The following is a 19,510-nucleotide window of genomic DNA, read 5'->3' as shown; positions in this document are numbered from 1 at the left end:
GGGACATAGATCTTCTCCAACCATCTCCTGATGGTTTCCACCATAGAAGAAACCCCCAGAACCCCCCCTTGGTTGCCCCCATAGAAGACCTGGAGCTTCTCCTGATGGTCTCCACCATAGAACAACCACCCAGAACCACCCCCTGGTTGCCCCATAGAGGACCTGGACCTTCTCCAACCATCTCCTGATGGTTGCCACCATAGAACAACCACCCAGAACCCCCCCTTGGTTGCCCCATAGAGGCCCAGGCCCTTGTCCCCGTCCTCACCCATAGACCAGGAGATGTTTCTCCACGCGGAAGCAGTCGGTTCGCCCATAGACCTGCTGCAGGTTGTGCTGCTGGTGCCTCTCGTGTCTCCTGGCCCTTGGTTTCTCCTCATCTTCGCTGTCCAGGTCGGAGAACTCCACCAGGTCGTCGTCTCGGAGGGTGCTGAAGTGTCTCGTCTGCTTCCGGACCCGCGGCGTGTCGATGACCAGGTTGTTCTGGGTCACCCCCATGGACAAGAAGCCATCAGGAAGCAGCTCCTGGGGGGTGCCACCAGAGAACAACCACCCAGAACCATCTCCTGGTTGTCCCCATGGAGGACATGGACCTTCTCCAACCATCTGCTGATGGTTGCAACCATGGAAGAACCACCCAAAACCACCTTCTGGTGGCCATCAAAGTGGACCAGGACCTTCTCCAACCATCTCCTGATGGTTGCGACCATGGAAGAACCACCCAAAACCACCTTCTGGTGGCCAACAAAGTGGACCAGGACCTTCTCCAACCATCTCCAACCATCTTCTGATGGTTGCAACCATGGAAGAACCACCCAGAACCACCTCCTGGTTGTCCCCATGAAGGACCTGGACCTTCTCCAACCATCCCCTGATGGTTGCAACCATAGAAGGACCATGTTCTCTACCCAAAACCACCTCCTGGTGGCCACCATAGAGGACCAGGACCTTCTCCAACCACCTCCTGATGGTTACCACCATAGAACAACCACCCAAAACTACCTCCTGGTTGTCCTCATAAAGGACCTGGACCTTCTCCAACCATCTCCAACCATCTCCTGATGGTTGAAACCAAGGAAGAACCACCCAGAACCACCTCCTGGTTGCCCTCATGGAGAACATGGACCTTCTTTAAGCACTTCCAAGCATCTCCTAATGGTTGCCACCACAGAAGAACCACCCAAATCCACCTTCTAGTGGCCACCATAGAGCACCAGGACCTTCTCCAACCATCTCCTGATGGTTGCCACCATAGAAGAACCATGTTCTCCACCATGAACCACCTCCTGGTACCACCATAGAGCACCAGGACCTTCTCCAACCATCTCCTGATGGTTGCAACCATAGAACAACCCCCCAAAACCACCTCCTGGTTGTCCCCATAGAGAACATGGACCTTCTCCAACCATCTCCAAGCATCTCCTGCTGGTTGCCACCAGAGAAGAACCCCTTGATCGCTCAAAGAAGACCCCTTTTGGTCCTCCTGAAGCCCCCCTTGTCTTCTCCAACCTTGCTATTGAGAAGATCCAGGTCCAGGTCCGCTTTCTTGGCCCACTTCTGCCAGAAGTTGGGGTCATCCAAAGCGATGTCCGTGCGGTTCTCCGAGGCCACGAAGCTCGCCTGGACGTGGACATGGCCATGGGCATCTCCAAAGGGGCCATGGACACCTCCATGGGGGGCTGGGACCCATCTCAGGGGGGTTCTGACCATCTAAAGGGGGTTCTGACCCATCTAAGGTGGGTTCTGACCCATCTAAAGGAGGTTCTGACTCATCTAAAGGGGGTTCTGCCCCATCTAAGGGGGGTTCTGGCCCAGCCAAGGTGGTGGGCTGAGCGCCAGGAGGTACCTTGGCGAAGGTGGACCCTTTGCCTTCGCTCTCGATGGTGATGGTGGTGGTTCGGCGCAGCAGGATCTGGTCGATGTCTTCTTCACAGAACTTGGAGCCTTCGTCATCCTCCTCCATGATGGCGGCATAAGCCCCTTTGCGCAGAAGATCCTCGATCTCCTTCTTGGAGAACTGTTGGATCTGCTGGGGGGGACACGGCAGGAGGTGGAGGAAGCAGCACAACCCACCCTCAGCTCCATGGACCTCTTCCCACCCCATTTCCCTTCATAGAACCATCTCCCCATGGTCCTCAACCCCATATCTCTTGATGGAACCCATCCTTCTGCTCTCCAAACCCCATATCTCTTCATAGAAGCCCACCTGCATGGTCTTCCCACCCCATATCTCTTGATGGAACCCATAATTATGGTCTCCAAACCCCATTTCCCTTGATAGAACCATCTCCCCATGGTCCTCAAGCCCATATCTCTTGGTAGACCCCCATCCCCACATCCCTCAACCCCATATCTCTTGAGAGAACCCTTCCTTATGGACTCCAAACCCCATATCTCTTCATAGAACCCCATCTCCATGGTCTTCCCACCCCATTTCCCTCGATAGAACCATCTCCCCATGGTCTTCCACCCCATATCTCTTGCTGGAACCCCATCTCCATGGTCTTTCCACCCCATTTCCCTCGATAGAACCATCTCCCCATGGTCCTCAACCCCCTATCTCTTGGTAGACCCCCATCCCCACGTCCTTCAACCCCATATCTCTTGCTGGAACCCCATCTCCATGGTCTTCCCACCCCATTTCCCTCGATAGAACCATCTCCCCATGGTCCTCAAGCCCATTTCCCTTGGTAGACCGCCACCCCCACGTCCCCCAGCCCCCGTTTGCCCTGGTGGACGCCCATGCGCACGTGTCCTCCTCACCCCGGCGATGTTGCCCTCTCTGCCGCTCATGCTCTGCAGCACGGCCTTGTCCAAGCCCAGCTTGAGGCTGGCCTTGTCGAACATCTCCCTCTCGTAGGAGTTCCTGGTGATGAGGCGATAGACCTTCACCGCCTTCGACTGCCCGATGCGGTGGCACCTCGCTTGGGCCTGCGGAGGGACGGCGACCAGCAGTTACCCCTCATGGAACCCAGCCCCGTGTCCTTCAAACCCGTATCTCCTGATGGAACCCAGCCCCGTGCTCCTCAAGCCCATATCTCCTGATGGAACCCATCCCTGTGCTCCTCAAGCCCATATCTCCTGATGGAACCCATCCTTATGCTCTCCAAACCCCACATCTCTTGCTGGAACCCCATCCCCACGTCCCTCAAGCCCATATCTCTTGATAGAACCCATGTCCAAAGTCTTCAAACCCCATTTCCCTTAACAGATCCCATCCTAATGCTCTCCAAACCCCATATCTCCTGATAAAACCCCATCTCCACGTCCCTCAACCCCTTATCTCTTGATAGAACCCCATCTCCAAGCTCTTTCCACCCCATTTCCCTTGCTAGAACCCCATCCCCTCACTCCTCAACCCCACATCTCTTGCTGGAACCCATCCTTATGCTCTCCAAACCCCGTATCTCTTGATAGAACCCCATCCCCACGTCCCCCAACCCCATATCTCTTGATAGAACCCCATCCCCACGTCCCCCAACCCCATATCTCCTGATAGAACCCCATCCCCACGTCCCCCAACCCCATATCTCCTGATAGAACCCCATCCCCATGTCCCCCAACCCCATATCTCCTGATAGAACCCCATCCCCACGTCCCCCAACCCCATATCTCCTGATAGAACCCCATCCCCACGTCCCCCAAACCCATATCTCCTGATAGAACCCCATCCCCACGTCCCCCAACCCCATATCTCCTGATAGAACCCCATCCCCACGTCCCCCAACCCCATATCTCCTGATAGAACCCCATCCCCACGTCCCCCAACCCCATATCTCCTGATAGAACCCCATCCCCACGTCCCCCAACCCCATATCTCCTGATAGAACCCCATCCCCACGTCCCCCAACCCCATATCTCCTGATAGAACCCCATCCCCACGTCCCCCAACCCCATATCTCCTGATAGAACCCCATCCCCGCGCCCCCCAACCCCATATCTCCTGATAGAACCCCATCCCCACGTCCCTCAGGCCCATATCTCCTGATAGAACCCCATCCCCGCGCCCCCCACCCCACCCCTCGTGCCGGCACCCCCTGGCCATGGCCATGGCCGCGCCCCCCGCGCGGCACCTGCAGGTCGTTCTGGGGGTTCCAGTCGGAGTCGAAGATGATGCAGGTGTCGGCGGCGGTGAGGTTGATGCCGAGCCCGCCGGCGCGGGTGCACAGCAGGAAGACGAAGCGGTCCGAGTCCTGCCGGCTGAAGCGGTCGATGGCCGCCTGCCGCAGGTTGCCGCGCACGCGCCCGTCCAGCCGCTCGTACAGGTACCTGCGGGGAGCACCGTCACCTGGGGGGGGGGGGGCCACCGCCCGCGGGGCACCACGGGGGCCTCAACGGAGGGACTAATGCTCGTGGAGAACATCAAAGTGAAGTTCTACCACCCAAAAAGGACCAGAAGAACCTCAAGGGAGGGGCTATATCTCATGGAGAACATCAAAGTGAAGTTCTACCACCCAAAAAGAACCAGAAGAACCTCAAGGGAGGGGCTATATCTCATGGAGAACATCAAAGTGAAGTTCTACCACCCAAAAAGGACCAGAAGAACCTCAAGGGAGGGGCTATAACTCATGGAGAACCTCAATGGAGGAGCTATATCTCATGGAGAACATCAATGGAGGAGCTATAACTCATGGAGAACCTCAATGGAGGGTCCATAACTCATGGAGAACATCAATGAAGGGGCTATATCTCATGGAGAACCTCAATGGAGGGGCTATAACTCATGGAGAACATCAATGGAGGGTCTAGCACTCAAGGAGAACATCAAGGTGAGGCTCCATCACCCAGAAAGGACCAGAAGAACCTCAAGGGAGGGCCTACAACTCATGAAGAACATCAATGGAGGGTCTATCACTCAAGGAGAACCTCAATTGAGGTCCTACAACTCAATCTATCACATAGAGAGACCTCCAAGGACCTCAGTGAAGGTCCTATCGCTCAAGGAGAACCTCAAGGTGAGGTCCTACCACCCAAAAAGGACCAGAAGAACCTCAATGGAGGTCCTACCACTCAAGAAGAACCTCAATGGAGGTTCTATCACCCAAGGAGAACATCAAGGTGAGGCTCCATCACCCAGAAAGGACCAGAAGAACCTCAAGTTGAGGTCCTACCGCTCAACCCATCCCATAGAGACACCTCCAAGGACCTCAATGGAGGTCCTACCACTCAAGAACCACCTCAATTGAGGTCCTACCACCCAAGAAGAACCTCAACTGAGGTCCCACCACCCAAGAAGAACCTCAACTGAGGTCCCACCACCCAAAAAGAACCTCAATTGAGGTCCCACCACCCAAGAAGCCCCTCAACGGAGCTCCCAGCACCCAAGAAGCCCCAGCAGGACCTCATCTGAAGGTCCATAAACCTCCAGGAGCTCTTCCTTGGTGGCCCTCGAACCTTCTCACCTCTTCTGGATGAGGTAGTCCTCCAAGATATCGAGGCACCGGACCATCTGGGAGAAGATGAGGACCTTGTGGCCCCCGGCTTTGAGCTTGGGCAGGAGCTTGTCGATGAGGACCAACTTGCCGGCCGAGCGGACCATGGCTTGGAGGTGGAAGTCCACGGGCACGTGGTGGTGACACGAGTCGCGGAACTCGGCCAAGATCTTCTCCTCGGCACCTGAACCACGGACACAGGACCAAGAAGGAGGTGGCCAATGAGGTCTTCTCAGCCAAAAAGGGCTCTGAGGAGCACTGAAGCTCCAGGAGATGGGCGGAAGGACCTTCTCCATGGTGCCCATGGGGCTTCTATGGGGGTTATGGGGGGAGAAGTCCATCTCCAATGGTCATCAGGGGATGGAGAAGACCTTGGGATGGGGCTGAAGGACCTCAATGACCTTCTGCATGGTGGCCCTAGAGCTTCTATGGGATGGAAACTCCATCTCCAAGCGGCCACTAAGGCACCAATGGCTGGAGAAGACCTTGGGATGGGGTTGAAGGACCTCAAGGACCTTCTCCATGGTGGCCTTGGAGCTTCTATGGGATGGAAACTCCATCTCCAAGTGGTCACCAGCTCATTAGTGGATGGAGAAGACCTTGGGATGGGGCTGAAGGACCTCAAGGACCTTCTCTATGGTGCTCTATGGAGGTTGGAGATGCGCTGAAGGACCTTCTCCATGGTGCCCATGGGGCTTCTAGGGGGGTTATGGGGGGAGAAGTCCATCTCCAGTGGTCATCAATGGATGGAGAAGACCTTGGGATGGGGCTGAAGGACCTCAAGGACCTTCTCAATAGTGGCCTTGCAGCTTCTATGGGATGGAAACTCCACCTCCAATGGTCACCAATGGCTGGAGAAGACCTTGGGATGGGGCTGAAGGACCTCAAGGACCTTCTCCATGGTGGCCTTGGAGCTTCTATGGGATGGAAACTCCATCTCCAAGTGGCCACCAGGTCATCAATGGATGGAGAAGACACTGAGATGGGGTTGAAGGACCTCAAGCACCTTCTCCATGGTGGCCCTAGAGCTTCTATGGGATGGAAACTCCACCTCCAATGGCCACCAATGGCTGGAGAAGACCTTGGGATGGGGCTGAAGGACCTCAAGGACCCTCTCTATGGTGGCCCTAGAGCTTCTATGTGATGGAAACTCCACCTCCAACGGTCACCAATGGCTGGAGAAGACGTTGGGACGGGGTTCTGCTGCCCCATGGGCACCTGGAGAAGGCGGAGGAGAAGCATGCCACCCCACCCCACCGTGGTTCCTCACCATTGATGAGATAGGGATGGTTACAACACTTGCGCAGCTCCATCATGGTGTTGAGCAGGTTGGGCATGTTGGTGTGGCCAGCTCCTTTGGCCAAGAAGGAGAAGTTCTTCTCCAAGATGGCCCTGTAATACTTCTTCTGGATGTTGGTCAACTCCACCTCGATGATGGTCTCCTGCTTGGGCGCCAGGTTCTTCTCCACGTCCTCCTTCAAGCGCCGTAACATCATGGGCTTCAAGATGGCCTGAAGCTTCTGGACCTACGGGGGCCAAAAAGGGGTGGTGAGACCATGGTGGAGATGGGGTGGAAGGGGTGGGAGGAGCTCGCCATGGACCTCACCTGCTCCTCGGTCTTCAGGTCTCCAAAGTCCTTGAGGAATTCGGCTTCCGAAGGGAACTGGGAAGGTTCCAAGAAGTGCAAGAGGCTGAAGAGCTCCTCCACCGTGTTCTGCAGAGGGGTCCCCGTCAGCAGCACCTTGTGTTCCTGGGGGGGCGCAAGGCAGAGGAACCCCCGTCAGATGCCTCCAAGAGGCCACAAGGACCTTCAGGCCCAGCCCCGTGGAGGTATCTTGAGGGCAAACCCCCCTTAGATGCCACCAGAACCCCATAAAGCCCTTCAGAACCATCCCGATACAAGGTTAGATGCACCCAAACCCCCCCTAGATCCCACCAAACCCCCTTTAGATGCCTTCAAAACGCCTTAGGTCCCACCAAACCGCCGTTAGATCCCCCCAAAACCCCCTCAGACACCCCCAAACCCCCCTTAGATACCCTCAAACCCCCCTTAGACGCCCCCAAACCCCCTTAGACACCCCCAAAACCCCCTTAGATCCCACCAAAACCCCCTTAGACACCCCCAAACCCCCTTTAGACGCCCCCAAACCCCCTTTAGATGCCCCCAAACCCCCTTTAGACCCCCCCAACCCCCTTTAGATCCCCCCAAAACCCCCTTAGATGACCCCAAACCCCCTTTAGACACCCTCAAACCCCCTTTAGACACCCCGAAAACCCCCTTTAGACCCCCCAAACCCCCTTTAGATGCCCCCAAACCCCCTTTAGACCCCCCCAACCCCCTTTAGATCCCCCCAAAACCCCCTCAGATGACCCCAAACCCCCTTTAGACCCCCCCAAACCCCCTTTAGACGCCCTCAAACCCCCTTTAGACACCCCAAAACCCCCTTTAGACACCCTCAAACCCCCCTTAGATCCCCCCAAACCCCCTTTAGACGCCCCAACCCGTCTCGGCAGGGCTGCCCCCGGCCCCCCGGCGCGGTCGGGGGTTGTCTTCTCCCGGGGGGCGGCCTCACCAGGTCCATGTGCTTGAGGCTGTCGAGGAGCTTGCAGTTGCGGTTCTTGAGGCGATGGGCCTCGTCGATGATGACGCAGCGCCACTCGATCTCGCGCAGCTCCGGGCAGTCGGACAGGATCATCTCAAACGTGGTGATGAGCGCGTCGAACTTGTAGGCGCCGGGGATGAGGCGGCCCTAAGGGGTGGGGGGCAACGGTGGGGGTCAATGGGGGGCACGGGGGGGAGGTTTGGGGGGGAGATATGGAGCTGGGATGGAGCTTTGGGGGGGAGATATGGAGGTGGGATGGAGCTTTGGAGGTGGGACCAAGGTTGGGATGGAGGTTTGATGATGGGATGAAGGTTTGGGGTGGAGATATGGAGGTGGGATGGAGTTTTGGAGGTGGGATGATGGTTTGGGGTGAAGATACGGAGGTGGGACCAAGGCTGGGGTGAACATATGGAGGTGGGGTGGAGTTTTGGAGGTGGGATGATGGTTTGGGGTGAAGATATGGAGGTGGGATGGAGTTTTGGAGGTGGGATGGAGGGTTGGGTGAAGGTTGGGTGGTGGGGTGGAGGTTTGGGGGAGAGATATGGAGGTGGGACCAAGGTTGGGGTGAAGATATGGAGGTGGGATGGAGCTTTGGGATGAAGATATGGAGGTGGGATGGAGCTTTGAGATGAAGATATGGAGGTGGGATGAAGTTTCGGAGGTGGGACCAAACTTGGGATGAAAATATGGAAATGCGATGGAGCTTTGAGATGAAGATATGGAGGTGGGATGGAGCTTTGAGATGAAGATATGGAGGTGGGATGGAGCTTTGAGATGAAGATATGGAGCTGGGATGGAGCTTTGAGATGAAGATATGGAGGTGGGATGGAGCTTTGAGATGAAGATATGGAGGTGGGATGGAGCTTTGAGATGAAGATATGGAGGTGGGATGGAGCTTTGAGATGAAGATATGGAGGTGGGATGGAGCTTTGGGATGAAGATATGGAGGTGGGATGGAGCTTTGAGATGAAGATACGGAGGTGGGATGAAGTTTCAGAGGTGGGACCAAACTGGGGATGAAGATATGGACATGGAATGGAGCTTTGGGATGAAGATATGGAGATGGGACGAAGTTTTGAGATGAAAATATGGAGATGGAATGAAGTTTTGGAAGTGGAACCAAGCTTGCGATGAAGATATGGAGGTGGGATGGAGCTTTGGGATGAAGATATGGAGGTGGGATGGAGCTTTGAGATGAAGATATGGAGCTGGGATGAAGTTTCAGAGGTGGGACCAAGCTTGGGATGAAGATATGGAGCTGGGATGGAGCTTCGAGATGAAAATATGGAGGTGGGATGGAGCTTTGAGACGAAGATATGGAGCTGGGATGAAGTTTCGGAGGTGGAACCAAGCCTGGGATGAAGATACCGAGGTGGCCCAAAGCTTGGCTGGACTCTTCACAGCGCTTTGGACGCGAAACCAAGCCTGGCTGAACCTTCGGAGCCGGGCCACCACGCTGGGGCACCTCCCCCTTTCCCCCCCCAACCCTATGGAGCAGCTCTTTGAGGTCCTCCTGGTGGAAGCCAGAAGGTCCAGGCCTCACCCTGGGGTCCTTGCAGTACATCTCGTACTGCTGGATCATCTGCCTGGAGGCCAAGCTGCCGTGGTAGACGATGGTGTTCATCTCCGTCCACGTGTTGAACTCCCGCTCCCAGTTGGTGATGGTGGACAAGGGGGCGATGACCAAGAAAGGTCCATGGATGCCCCCTTTGTAGACCTCTTGGAGGAAGGCGATGGACTGGATGGTCTTCCCCAAGCCCATCTCATCGGCCAAGATGCAGTTTTGCCTTCCAAAGGTGGACAACAACGAGGAGAAGACAACGTGGAGATGGTGGCCACCACCACCACCACCACCACTTCCCACCCTGAGATGTCTTCTCCAAGCAGCGCTCACCGGTTGTACCAGTTGAAGAGGAGCCAGTTGACCCCTTCCAGTTGATACTCCCGCAGCTGGTTGTGGTTCTTGTACTCGTGGGACAACTCCAGCTTCTGCCACGAGCCGGCCTGAGGACGGGGCTGGAAGGAGGAACCCAAAGGATGTGGTGGGGAACCACCGCCAGATGCCACCAAGAAGCCACAAAGAGCTTCAGGCCCAGCCCCATGGAGGTATCTTGAGGCTAAACCCCACTTAGATGCCACCAAACCCCACTTAGATGCCACCAAACCCCACTTAGATCCCACCAAACCCCTTCAGATGCCTCCAAGAACCCCAGAAAGACCTTAAGAACCAGCCCCATGGAGACATAATGACTACAAACCCCCCTTAGATGCCACCAAGAAGCCCAGAAGGACCTTCGGACCCAGCCCCATGGAGGTATCTTGAGGCTAAACCCCACTCAGATGCCACCAAACCCCCCTTAGATGCCTCCAAGAACCCCAGAAAGACCTTGAGAACCAGCCCCATGGAGATATATTGAGGCCAAACCCCTCTTAGATGCCTCCAAGAGCCCACAAAGACCTTCAGGCCCAGCCCCATGGAGGTATCTTGAGGCCAAACCCCCCTTAGATGCCTCCAAGAAGCCATAAAGACCTTCAGGCCCAGCCCCATTGAAATATAATGACCCCAAACCCCCTTTAGATGCCACCAAACCCCCATAAAGCCCTTCAAGACCCATCCCCATCGCCATACAATGACCCCAAACCCCCTTTAGATGCCACCAAACCCCCATAAAGCCCTTCAGAACCCCCTGAGAAGCCCCCGAGCAGCCCCTAACTGCTCCCACAGGTACTTATGGGGTGGCTGGAGAAGACCCCACCACTCACCAGCCGCTTGAGCTCCGGGTTCCGGGCCTGGATGCGTTTGAACTCCCCGATCTTGCCTTCATCCACGTCCTCCTGGAGCTCCCACGTGCTGTCCTCATAGGGCAGAGAGCACCACTTCACCAAGTAATAGACCACGGGCTGGAAGAGAAGAAGACCATCAAGGAGAAGACCACGGAGAAGGTCCTTTCATGGTGTTTTTGGCACCATCTTCTCCTCCTTCACCTCCCCGTTGTCCTTGTCCACGCTGTGCGACTCGTCCAAGATGCGATCCACCTCCACGTAGTCGGGGTTGAAAGGTTCTTCATCCTATCAAGAGGACCTCAAAGGTGGTGGGATGTCTTCTCCAAGGTCCAAACCCCCCCCCCCTTGAAGTCTCCCCCTTAAAGGACCTCATGGAAGAAGTGGCGCATCTGGGTCATCTTGGTCTTGAAGCGCTTGAGCTTCTGGTGGATCCTCTTGTCCTTCTCCAGTTGGTCAATGGTGGCCCATTCGCAATGGAGATAGGAGCTGGGGACACAGGACATGGTGGGATGGGGGCAGGACCATGAGGAACCTCCTTGAGGAGCCTCAAGAAGCTTCTCATTGAGGTCCCCATGGATGGTGGCCTCAGGACAAGGTGGTGGGAACCCATAGAGACGTCGAGCCAATGGGACGCCACCATTGGAAGAGGTTTCTATGGGTGGTGGGACCCCATAGGGACGTCCACACGGTGGGTCAAGCCCTTCTCAAGGTCAATGCCGCCGCTTTGGGTCACCTACTAGTTCTTGTACTTGACGAAGAACTCTTCGGACTCCACCAACTGGCCGGATGGAAGCTGTGGACAAGGAGATGGGACATCAGGGGAAGGTAGGAGATCCAGCCCAAAGCTTCGTCCCACCTCCAAAGGCAGCCCCATTGCCATGTAATGAGCTCAAACCCCCCTTAGATGCCACCAAAACACCATAAGGACCATCCCCATTGACATATAATGAGCCCAAACCCCCCTTAGATGCCACCAAAACACCATAAGGACCATCCCCATTGACATATAATGAGCCCAAACCCCCCTTAGATGCCACCAAGAGCCCATAAAGACCTTCAGACCCAGCCCCATTGACATATAATGAGCCCAAAGCCCCCTTAGATGCCACCAAAAACCCATAAAGACCTTCATGCCCATCCCCATTGACATCTATTGAGCCCAAACCCCCCTCAGATGCCACCAACACCCCACAAACACCTTCAGACCCATCCCCATTGCCATCTATTGACCCCAAACCCCCCTCAGATGCCACCAAGAGCCCATAAGAACCATCCCCATCGCCATATAATGACCCCAAACCCCCCTTAGATGCCACCAAGAGCCCATAAAGACCTTCAGGCCCAGCCCCATTGCCATATAATGAGCTCAAACCCCCCTTAGATGCCACCAACACCCCATAAAGACCTTCAGACCCACCTCCATTGACATATAATGAGCCCAAACCCCCCTTAGATGCCACCAAGAGCCCATAAGAACCATCCCCATCGCCATATAGTGAGCCCAAACCCCCCTCAGATGCCACCAGCACCCCACAAACACCTTCAGACCCAGCCCCATTGACATATAATGAGCTCAAACCCCCCTTAGATGCCACCAGCACCCCACAAAGACCTTCAGACCCAGCCCCATTGACATCTATTGACCCCAAACCCCCCTCAGATGCCACCAAGAGCCCACAAAGACCTTCAGACCCAGCCCCATTGCCATATAATGACCCCAAACCCCCTTTAGATGCCACCAAAGGCCCATAAGAACCATCCCTGTCATCATATAATGACCCCAAACCCCCCTCAGATGCCACCAAGAGCCCATGAAGACCTTCAGACCCAGCCCCATTGACATATAATGACCCCAAACCCCCCTTAGATGCCTCCAAAACATCATAAGGCCCATCCCCATCGCCATATAATGACCCCAAACCCCCTTTAGATACCACCAAGAGCCCATAAAGACCTTCAGACCCATCCCCATTGCCATCTATTGACCCCAAACCGCCCTCAGATGCCTCCAAGAAGCTCCCTCACCTCCTTCTTGACCACCCTCATGGACAACACCTTGTCCACAATGGCCGCGTCCTCCTCGCTTGGGTTCTCCTGCAGGAGACACAAGACACAGAAGACGCTGGTGATGGAGAAGACCCTCCTGGAGGCCACCAGGAAGCTCCTCGAGATGCTCCCACCACAAAGAACTGCATGGAGGGCAACGTTTCTCCTTCGGGTTCTGGAGCTGCTGCTGGTGGCACCGGTGGTTGCTCCGGTCTCATGGGGCCGGTGACGTCGAGTTCTTCATCTTCTTCATCATCCGTGATCTTGATGTCCAGGTCCTCGGTGTACTTCTTGCGCTTCACCTGCCGGTTGGAACGGCGCTTCTGCAACGCAACGGGGAGGTCACCAGGGACGTGGGGGTGGCTGCTGGAGGTGGGTATGGAGCTGGTGGTGGGTCTAGGGGGGGTTCTGGATGGAGAGATGGAGCTGGAGATGGGTTCTGCAGGTGGATATGGAGCTGGAGGTGGGTCTAAGGGGGGTTCTGGATGGAGATATGGAGCTGGAGGTGGGTCTAGGGGGGGTTCTGGATGGAGATATGGAGCTGGAGGTGGGTCTAGGGGGGGTTCTGGATGGAGATATGGAGGTGGAGGTGGGTCTAAGGGGGGTTCTGGATGGAGATATGGAGCTGGAGATGGGTTCTGGGGGTGGATATGGAGCTGGAGGTGGGTCTAGGGGGGGTTCTGGATGGAGATATGGAGCTAGAGATGGGTTCTGCAGGTGGATATGGAGCTGGAGATGGGTCTAAGGGGGGTTCTGGATGGAGATATGGAGCTGGAGATGGGTTCTGGAGGTGGATATGGAGCTGGTGGAGGGTCTAAGGAGGGTTCTGGATGGAGATATGGAGCTGGAGGTGGGTTCTGTGGGGGGATATGGAGCTGGAGGTGGGTCTAGGGGGGGTTCTGGATGGAGAGATGGAGCTGGAGATGGGTTCTGCAGGTGGATATGGAGCTGGAGGTGGGTCTAAGGGGGGTTCTGGATGGAGATATGGAGCTAGAGATGGGTTCTGGAGGTGGATATGGAGCTGGAGATGGGTCTGGGGGGGTTCTGGATGGAGATATGGAGCTGGAGATGGGTTCTGGAGGTGGATATGGAGCTGGAGATGGGTTCTGCAAGTGGGTATGGAGCTGGACATGGGTTCTACAGGTAGATATGGAGCTGATGGCGGGTCTACAGGTGGTTCTGGTGGTGGCTATGGAGCTGCTGGTGGCTCTAGAGGTGGCTCTGGCTGTACTAATGGAGCTGGAGCTGCCTGTGGAGCTGTTCATGGTGCCGGTGGCCACCCTGCCCCATACCTGGACGCTGGGCTCCTCCTCCTGGCGCGGGGACGGGGCGGGCAGGACCTCGGCATCGGAGGTGTCCGAGGAGGCATTCCGCTTCCGCTTCTTCCCCACCACCGGCGTGATGGTGCTGAGGGGACAACGGGGGCAATGGGGTCAATGGGGGCAACAGGGACAACGGGGGACAATGGGGGCAATGGGCTCAATGGGGGGACAATGGGGTCAATGAGGTCAATAGGGGACAAGAGGCTCAATGGGGGACAATGGGGGTCAATGGGCTCAATGGGGGCTCAATGGGGGCAATGGGGGGTCAATGGGCTCAATGGTGGGACAATGGAGTCAATGGGGACAATGGGGTCAACGGGCTCAATGGGGGGACAATGGGCTCAACGGGGCAATAGGGTCAATGGGGGGGGCAATGGGGTCAATGGGGGGGCATTGGAGACAATGGGGTCAATGGGCTCAATGGGGGGACAATGGGCTCAATGGGGGGACAAGGGGCTCAATGGGGGACAATGGGGGTCAATGGGCTCAATGGGGGACAATGGGGGTCAATGGGCTCAATGGGGGCTCAATGGGGGCAATGGGGGGTCAACGGGCTCAATGGGGGGACAATGGAGTCAATGGGGACAATGGGGTCAACGGGCTCAATGGGGGGACAATGGGCTCAACGGGGCAATAGGGTCAATGGGGGGGCATTGGAGACAATGGGGTCAATGGGCTCAATGGGGGCTCAATGGGCTCAATGGGGGGACAACTGGCTCAATGGGGCAATAGGGTCAATGGGGACAAATGGGCTCAATGGGGGCTCAATGGGGGGTCAATGGCCTCAATGGGGAGACAATGGGGATCAATGGGGCCCACCGCCTCTCAACACATGAAGCCCCATCCTTGCTGCCCCCAAAGACCCACCCTTGCTGCCCGCCCCATGGAGCCCCAACCCCCCCTCAGTGGGGCGGTGACCCCCATCTCACCTGGGTTTGCTCCTCCCTTTGCTCTTCGCCCCACTTTGCCCCTTCCCTTTCCTTGGTCTCTCCTCTTTGGTGCCACCAGCACCACCACCAGCACCACCACGTTCTCCTCTGCGGCGCCGCTTGCGCTCCGTGTCTTCTTCTGGCCTGACGTGGGGCAACTCGTCCTCGTTGAGGACCCGGGGGATGTTCTGCTCCCCCCGAGCCCGTGCTCTGGCGATGGCCTCGGCCACGATGCGGTTGGCCTTCTCCTGCTTCTTCTGGTGCTCCAGCTTGCGGCTCTCCTCCGAAGGAGCTCGGCCGGCCGCCGGCAAGGAGGACAATTCGGCGCTGCTCAGCACCTTCACCACCGACAGGCCCCCCGAGGCGCCCGGCGACGCCGTGGCCTGAGGAGGACGCAAAGGAGAAGGTGGATGGCGATGGGGTTCATGGGGGGACGTGGGGGTGCAAGTGGGGTGGAGCTAAAGGAGCAAGGGGGGACTCAATGGGGGCGAGGGTGGGCTCAATGGGGTCAAGGATGGACTCAATGGGACCAAGGTTGGACTCAATGGGGTCAATGATGGACCCAAAGGACCAAGGATGGACCCAATGGGGTCAATGATGGACCAAATGGAACCAAGGATGGACCCAATGGGATCAAGGTGGGACTCAATGGGGTCAAGGATGGATCCAAAGGACCAAGGATGGACTCAATGGGGGCAACGATGGACCCAAAGGAACCAAGGTGGGACTCAATGGGGTCAAGGTTGGACTCAATGGGACCAAGGATGGACCCAAAGGACCAAGGATGGACCCAAAGGAACCAAGGTTGGACCCAAAGGAACCAAGGTTGGACTCAATGGGACCAAGGATGGACTCAATGGGGTCAAGGATGGACCCAAAGGACCAAGGATGGACCCAAAGAGACCAAGGTTGGACTCAATGGGGTCAATGATGGACCCAATGGCACCAAAGATGGACTCAATGGGGTCAAGGATGGACCCAAACGACCAAGGATGGACCCAATGGGGTCAATGATGGACCAAATGGGACCAAGGATGGACCCAAAGGACCAAGGTGGGACTCAATGGGATCAAGGATGGACCCAATGGGAGCGATGATGGACTCAATGGGATCGAGATTGGACCCAATGGCACCAAGGATGGACCCAACAGGACCAAGAATGGACCCAACGGGACCAAGGATGGACCCAATGGCACCAAAGATGGACCCAATGGAACCAAAGATGGACCCAATGGGACCAAAGATGGACCCAACGGGACCAAAGATGGACCCAAAGGCACCAAAGATGGACCCAACAGGACCAAGGATGGACCCAAAGGACCAATGACGGCCCCAATGGGACCACCACAAGGCCTAAGCCCAAGCCCAAGCCCAAAGACGGACCCAACAGAGCCCACCCAAGCCCCGCGTTGTCCCTCACCTGGGGCTGCAGCACCACCTTCAGCGGCACCGTCACCCTCTGGCCAGCTCCTGCCACCACCTGGGGCACTGAGGACACGGTCACCGGCGTCCCTTGGCCACCGGCGGCAGGTTGGAGCACCTGGATCTTCTGGGGGGGCCCCGCTTGGCCACCGCCAGGAGGTTGTTGGACCTGGAGCTGGATGGTGACCACCTTGGCTGGTTGACCTGGGCTCCCTTTGGCTTGCCCCAGGGTGGTCAGTTGGTTGCCCTGGAGGACGATCTTGCCGGGCAAGCTGCCCAGCACCACGTGGCGTTGGCCGGGGGGCACGGTGCCACCAGGAGGTTGTTGGAGGACCAAGGTGATGCGCTTGGATTCGCCCTGCGGGAGGAGGAAATGTGGGGGGAGGAGAAAGGGGGGAGGTCAAGGGGAGGTTCTGGAGATGAGCTTCAGGTTGGAGAGCCCAAAACCCAACCTTGGAGGCCCCAAAAACCAAACTGATGAGATGTTCTTCAACTTAGAGATCCCAAAACTCAACCTTGGAGACGCCAAAACCCACCCTTATGAGATGTTCTTCACCTTCTAGACCCCATAACCCAACCTTGGAGACCCCAAAAACCAACCTGATGAGATGTTCTTCAACTTCTACACCCCAAAACCCAACCTTGGAGACCCAAAAACCAACCTGATGAGATGTTCTTCAACTTAGAGATCCCAAAACCCAACCTTGGAGACCCCAAAAACCAACCTGATGAGATGTTCTTCACCTTCTAGACCCCATAACCCAACCTTGGAGACCCCAAAACCCAACCTTATGAGACGTTCTTCACCTTCTAGACCCCATAACCCAACCTTAAAGACCCAAAAACCAACCCTATGAGAAGACCATGACCTTGAACACCCCATAACCAAACCCTATGAGATGTTCTTCAACTCAAAGACCCCATAACCCATCCTTGGAGACCCCAAAACCCAACCTTATGAGATGTTCTTCACCTTCTAGACCCCAAAACCCAACCCTATGAGATGTTCTTCACTTTGTAGACCCTATAACCCAACCTTAAGACCTGTTCTTCACCTTCTAGATCCAAAAACCCAACGTTATGAGATGTTCTTCAGCTTGTACATCCCAAAATCTACCGTTGGAGTCCCCATAACCCAATCCTATGAGATGTTCTTCACCTTCTAGACCCCAAAACCCACCTTTGGAACCCCCATAACCCAGCCCTATGACATGTTCTTCACCTTGGAGCCCCCATAACCCAACCCTATGAGATGTCCTCCAGCTTCTACACCCCAAAACCCAACCTCAACACATGCTCTTCACCTTCTAGACCCCAAAACCCACCTTTGGAACCCCCACAACCCAACCTTATGAGATGTTCTTCACCTTCTACAACCCAAAACCCACGCTTGAAGACCTCAAAACTCAACCTTATGAGATGTCCTTCACCTTCTACTCACCATAACCCAATACTATAACATGTTCTTCACTTTCTGCACCCAAAAACCAACCTTGGAAACCCCAAAAACCAACCTTATGACATATCCTTCACCTTCTACACCCCAAAACCCAACCTTATGAGATGTCCTTCACCTTCTACACCCCAAAACCCAACCTTGGAGACCCCAAAACCCAACCTTATATGATGTTCTTCACCTTCTACACCTCAAAACTCACACTTGGACCCCCAAAACCCAACCGTATGAGATGTCCTTCTCCTTCTACACCCCAAAACCCACCCCTGAAGACCCCAAAACCCAACCTTATGAGATGTTCTTCACCTTCTACACCCCAAAACCCAACCTTATGAGATGTTCTTCACCTTCTACACCCCAAAACCCAACCTTATGAGATGTTCTTCACCTTCTACACCCCAAAACCCAACCCTATGAGATGTCCTCCACCTTGTAGACCCCAAAACCCAACCTTATATGATGTTCTTCCCCTTCTACACCCCAAAACCCACCCTTGGAGCCCCCTTCCCCCGCTATAGAAGCCCTCACCTGATTGGCCGCCGCCGCCGCCGTGGCTCCTCCCCCTTTCCCGCCGCTCCCTCCCGCCTTCACAGGCTGCAGCACCAATTGCTTGACGGGCCGGGCCGCCTGGACCAATCGGTGCACGGCAGGAGGGGGCGTGGCCACCGAAGCCCCGCCCCCTGGGCTTCCCCCCCCCGCCGCCGCCGCCGCATTGGTCACAATGGAGATGCCGGGTCTCAATGGGGCGGCCCCAGCCAAGACCTTGGCCAAGGTCACCTTCGCCCCATTGGTGGAGGAAGGGGCGGGGCCGGTGACGTCGGGGGCGGGGCTTGTGACGTCGGAGGGGGCGTGGCCAGCCACGTGGGGCTTCAGGAGGAGGAGCTTAGGGGGGTTGGGGCAAGATGGCGGCGCCGTCATGGCCGCCCCCGTGACGCCCATGAAAGGGTTGAGCTGACCAATCAGCTCCTGCTCCGGGGGGTCAGGGGGCGGGGCCAAAGGGTCCTCCGGCGGCGGGCCAATAGGAGGAGGGGGCGTGGCCAAAGCCTCGTCTGCCATTGGCTGCGGAGGGGGCGGCGGGGCGGGGCCGAAGGCGTCATCGGCCAATGGGTCGAGGGCGAAGAGGTTGGGGTCGTCGAAGAGGTCCATGATGGGGTCGGCCATGTTGGAAGGGGCGGCGGCCAATCAGGGCAGGGCGAGGGGCGGAGCTTGAGGCTGCGGAGAGAGGGGATTGGTTAGAGCCGGGCAGGATGGCAGCCAATGGGGGGGCAATGGGGGGTAATGGGGGGCACTGAGACCCCAATAGTGGGTCAATGGGACCCCAATAAAGGGGTAATGGGGGCAATGGGACCCCAACGATGGGATAATGGGGGGCAATGGGGGCAATGGGACCCCAATAATGGCATAATGGGGGGCAATGGGGGCACTGGGACCCCAGTAAGGGGGCAATGGGACCCCAATAATGGGGCAATGGTGGACAATGGGGGCAATGGGACCCCAATAATGGCATAATGGGGGG

At 56.5% G+C, this 19,510-nt stretch overlaps 1 protein-coding gene across 1 annotated transcript in view; it reads right to left on the bottom strand.

Annotated features, from left to right (window-relative positions):
• Window positions 1-19,510, bottom strand: part of CHD8 (chromodomain helicase DNA binding protein 8) — a 43,970-nt gene that overhangs the window by 18,050 nt on the left and 6,410 nt on the right. Inside the window, 21 exon segments of the mRNA XM_030475058.1 lie at window positions 269-483; window positions 1,510-1,620; window positions 1,847-2,029; window positions 2,764-2,931; window positions 4,074-4,269; window positions 5,403-5,616; window positions 6,703-6,958; window positions 7,039-7,182; window positions 8,006-8,182; window positions 9,579-9,822; window positions 9,930-10,051; window positions 10,799-10,936; window positions 11,021-11,104; window positions 11,188-11,305; window positions 11,557-11,612; window positions 12,845-12,913; window positions 13,000-13,188; window positions 14,158-14,272; window positions 15,117-15,499; window positions 16,537-16,896; window positions 18,523-19,206. Of these exon segments, the coding sequence (XP_030330918.1) occupies window positions 269-483; window positions 1,510-1,620; window positions 1,847-2,029; window positions 2,764-2,931; window positions 4,074-4,269; window positions 5,403-5,616; window positions 6,703-6,958; window positions 7,039-7,182; window positions 8,006-8,182; window positions 9,579-9,822; window positions 9,930-10,051; window positions 10,799-10,936; window positions 11,021-11,104; window positions 11,188-11,305; window positions 11,557-11,612; window positions 12,845-12,913; window positions 13,000-13,188; window positions 14,158-14,272; window positions 15,117-15,499; window positions 16,537-16,896; window positions 18,523-19,155 (4,175 nt within the window). The 5' untranslated portion in view covers window positions 19,156-19,206.

Source organism: Strigops habroptila, unplaced genomic scaffold (assembly GCF_004027225.2).
Source record: "Strigops habroptila isolate Jane unplaced genomic scaffold, bStrHab1.2.pri NW_022045629.1_ctg1, whole genome shotgun sequence".
NCBI classification, from domain to species: domain Eukaryota; kingdom Metazoa; phylum Chordata; class Aves; order Psittaciformes; family Psittacidae; genus Strigops; species Strigops habroptila.
This window is presented reverse-complemented; position numbering and strand designations above follow the sequence as displayed.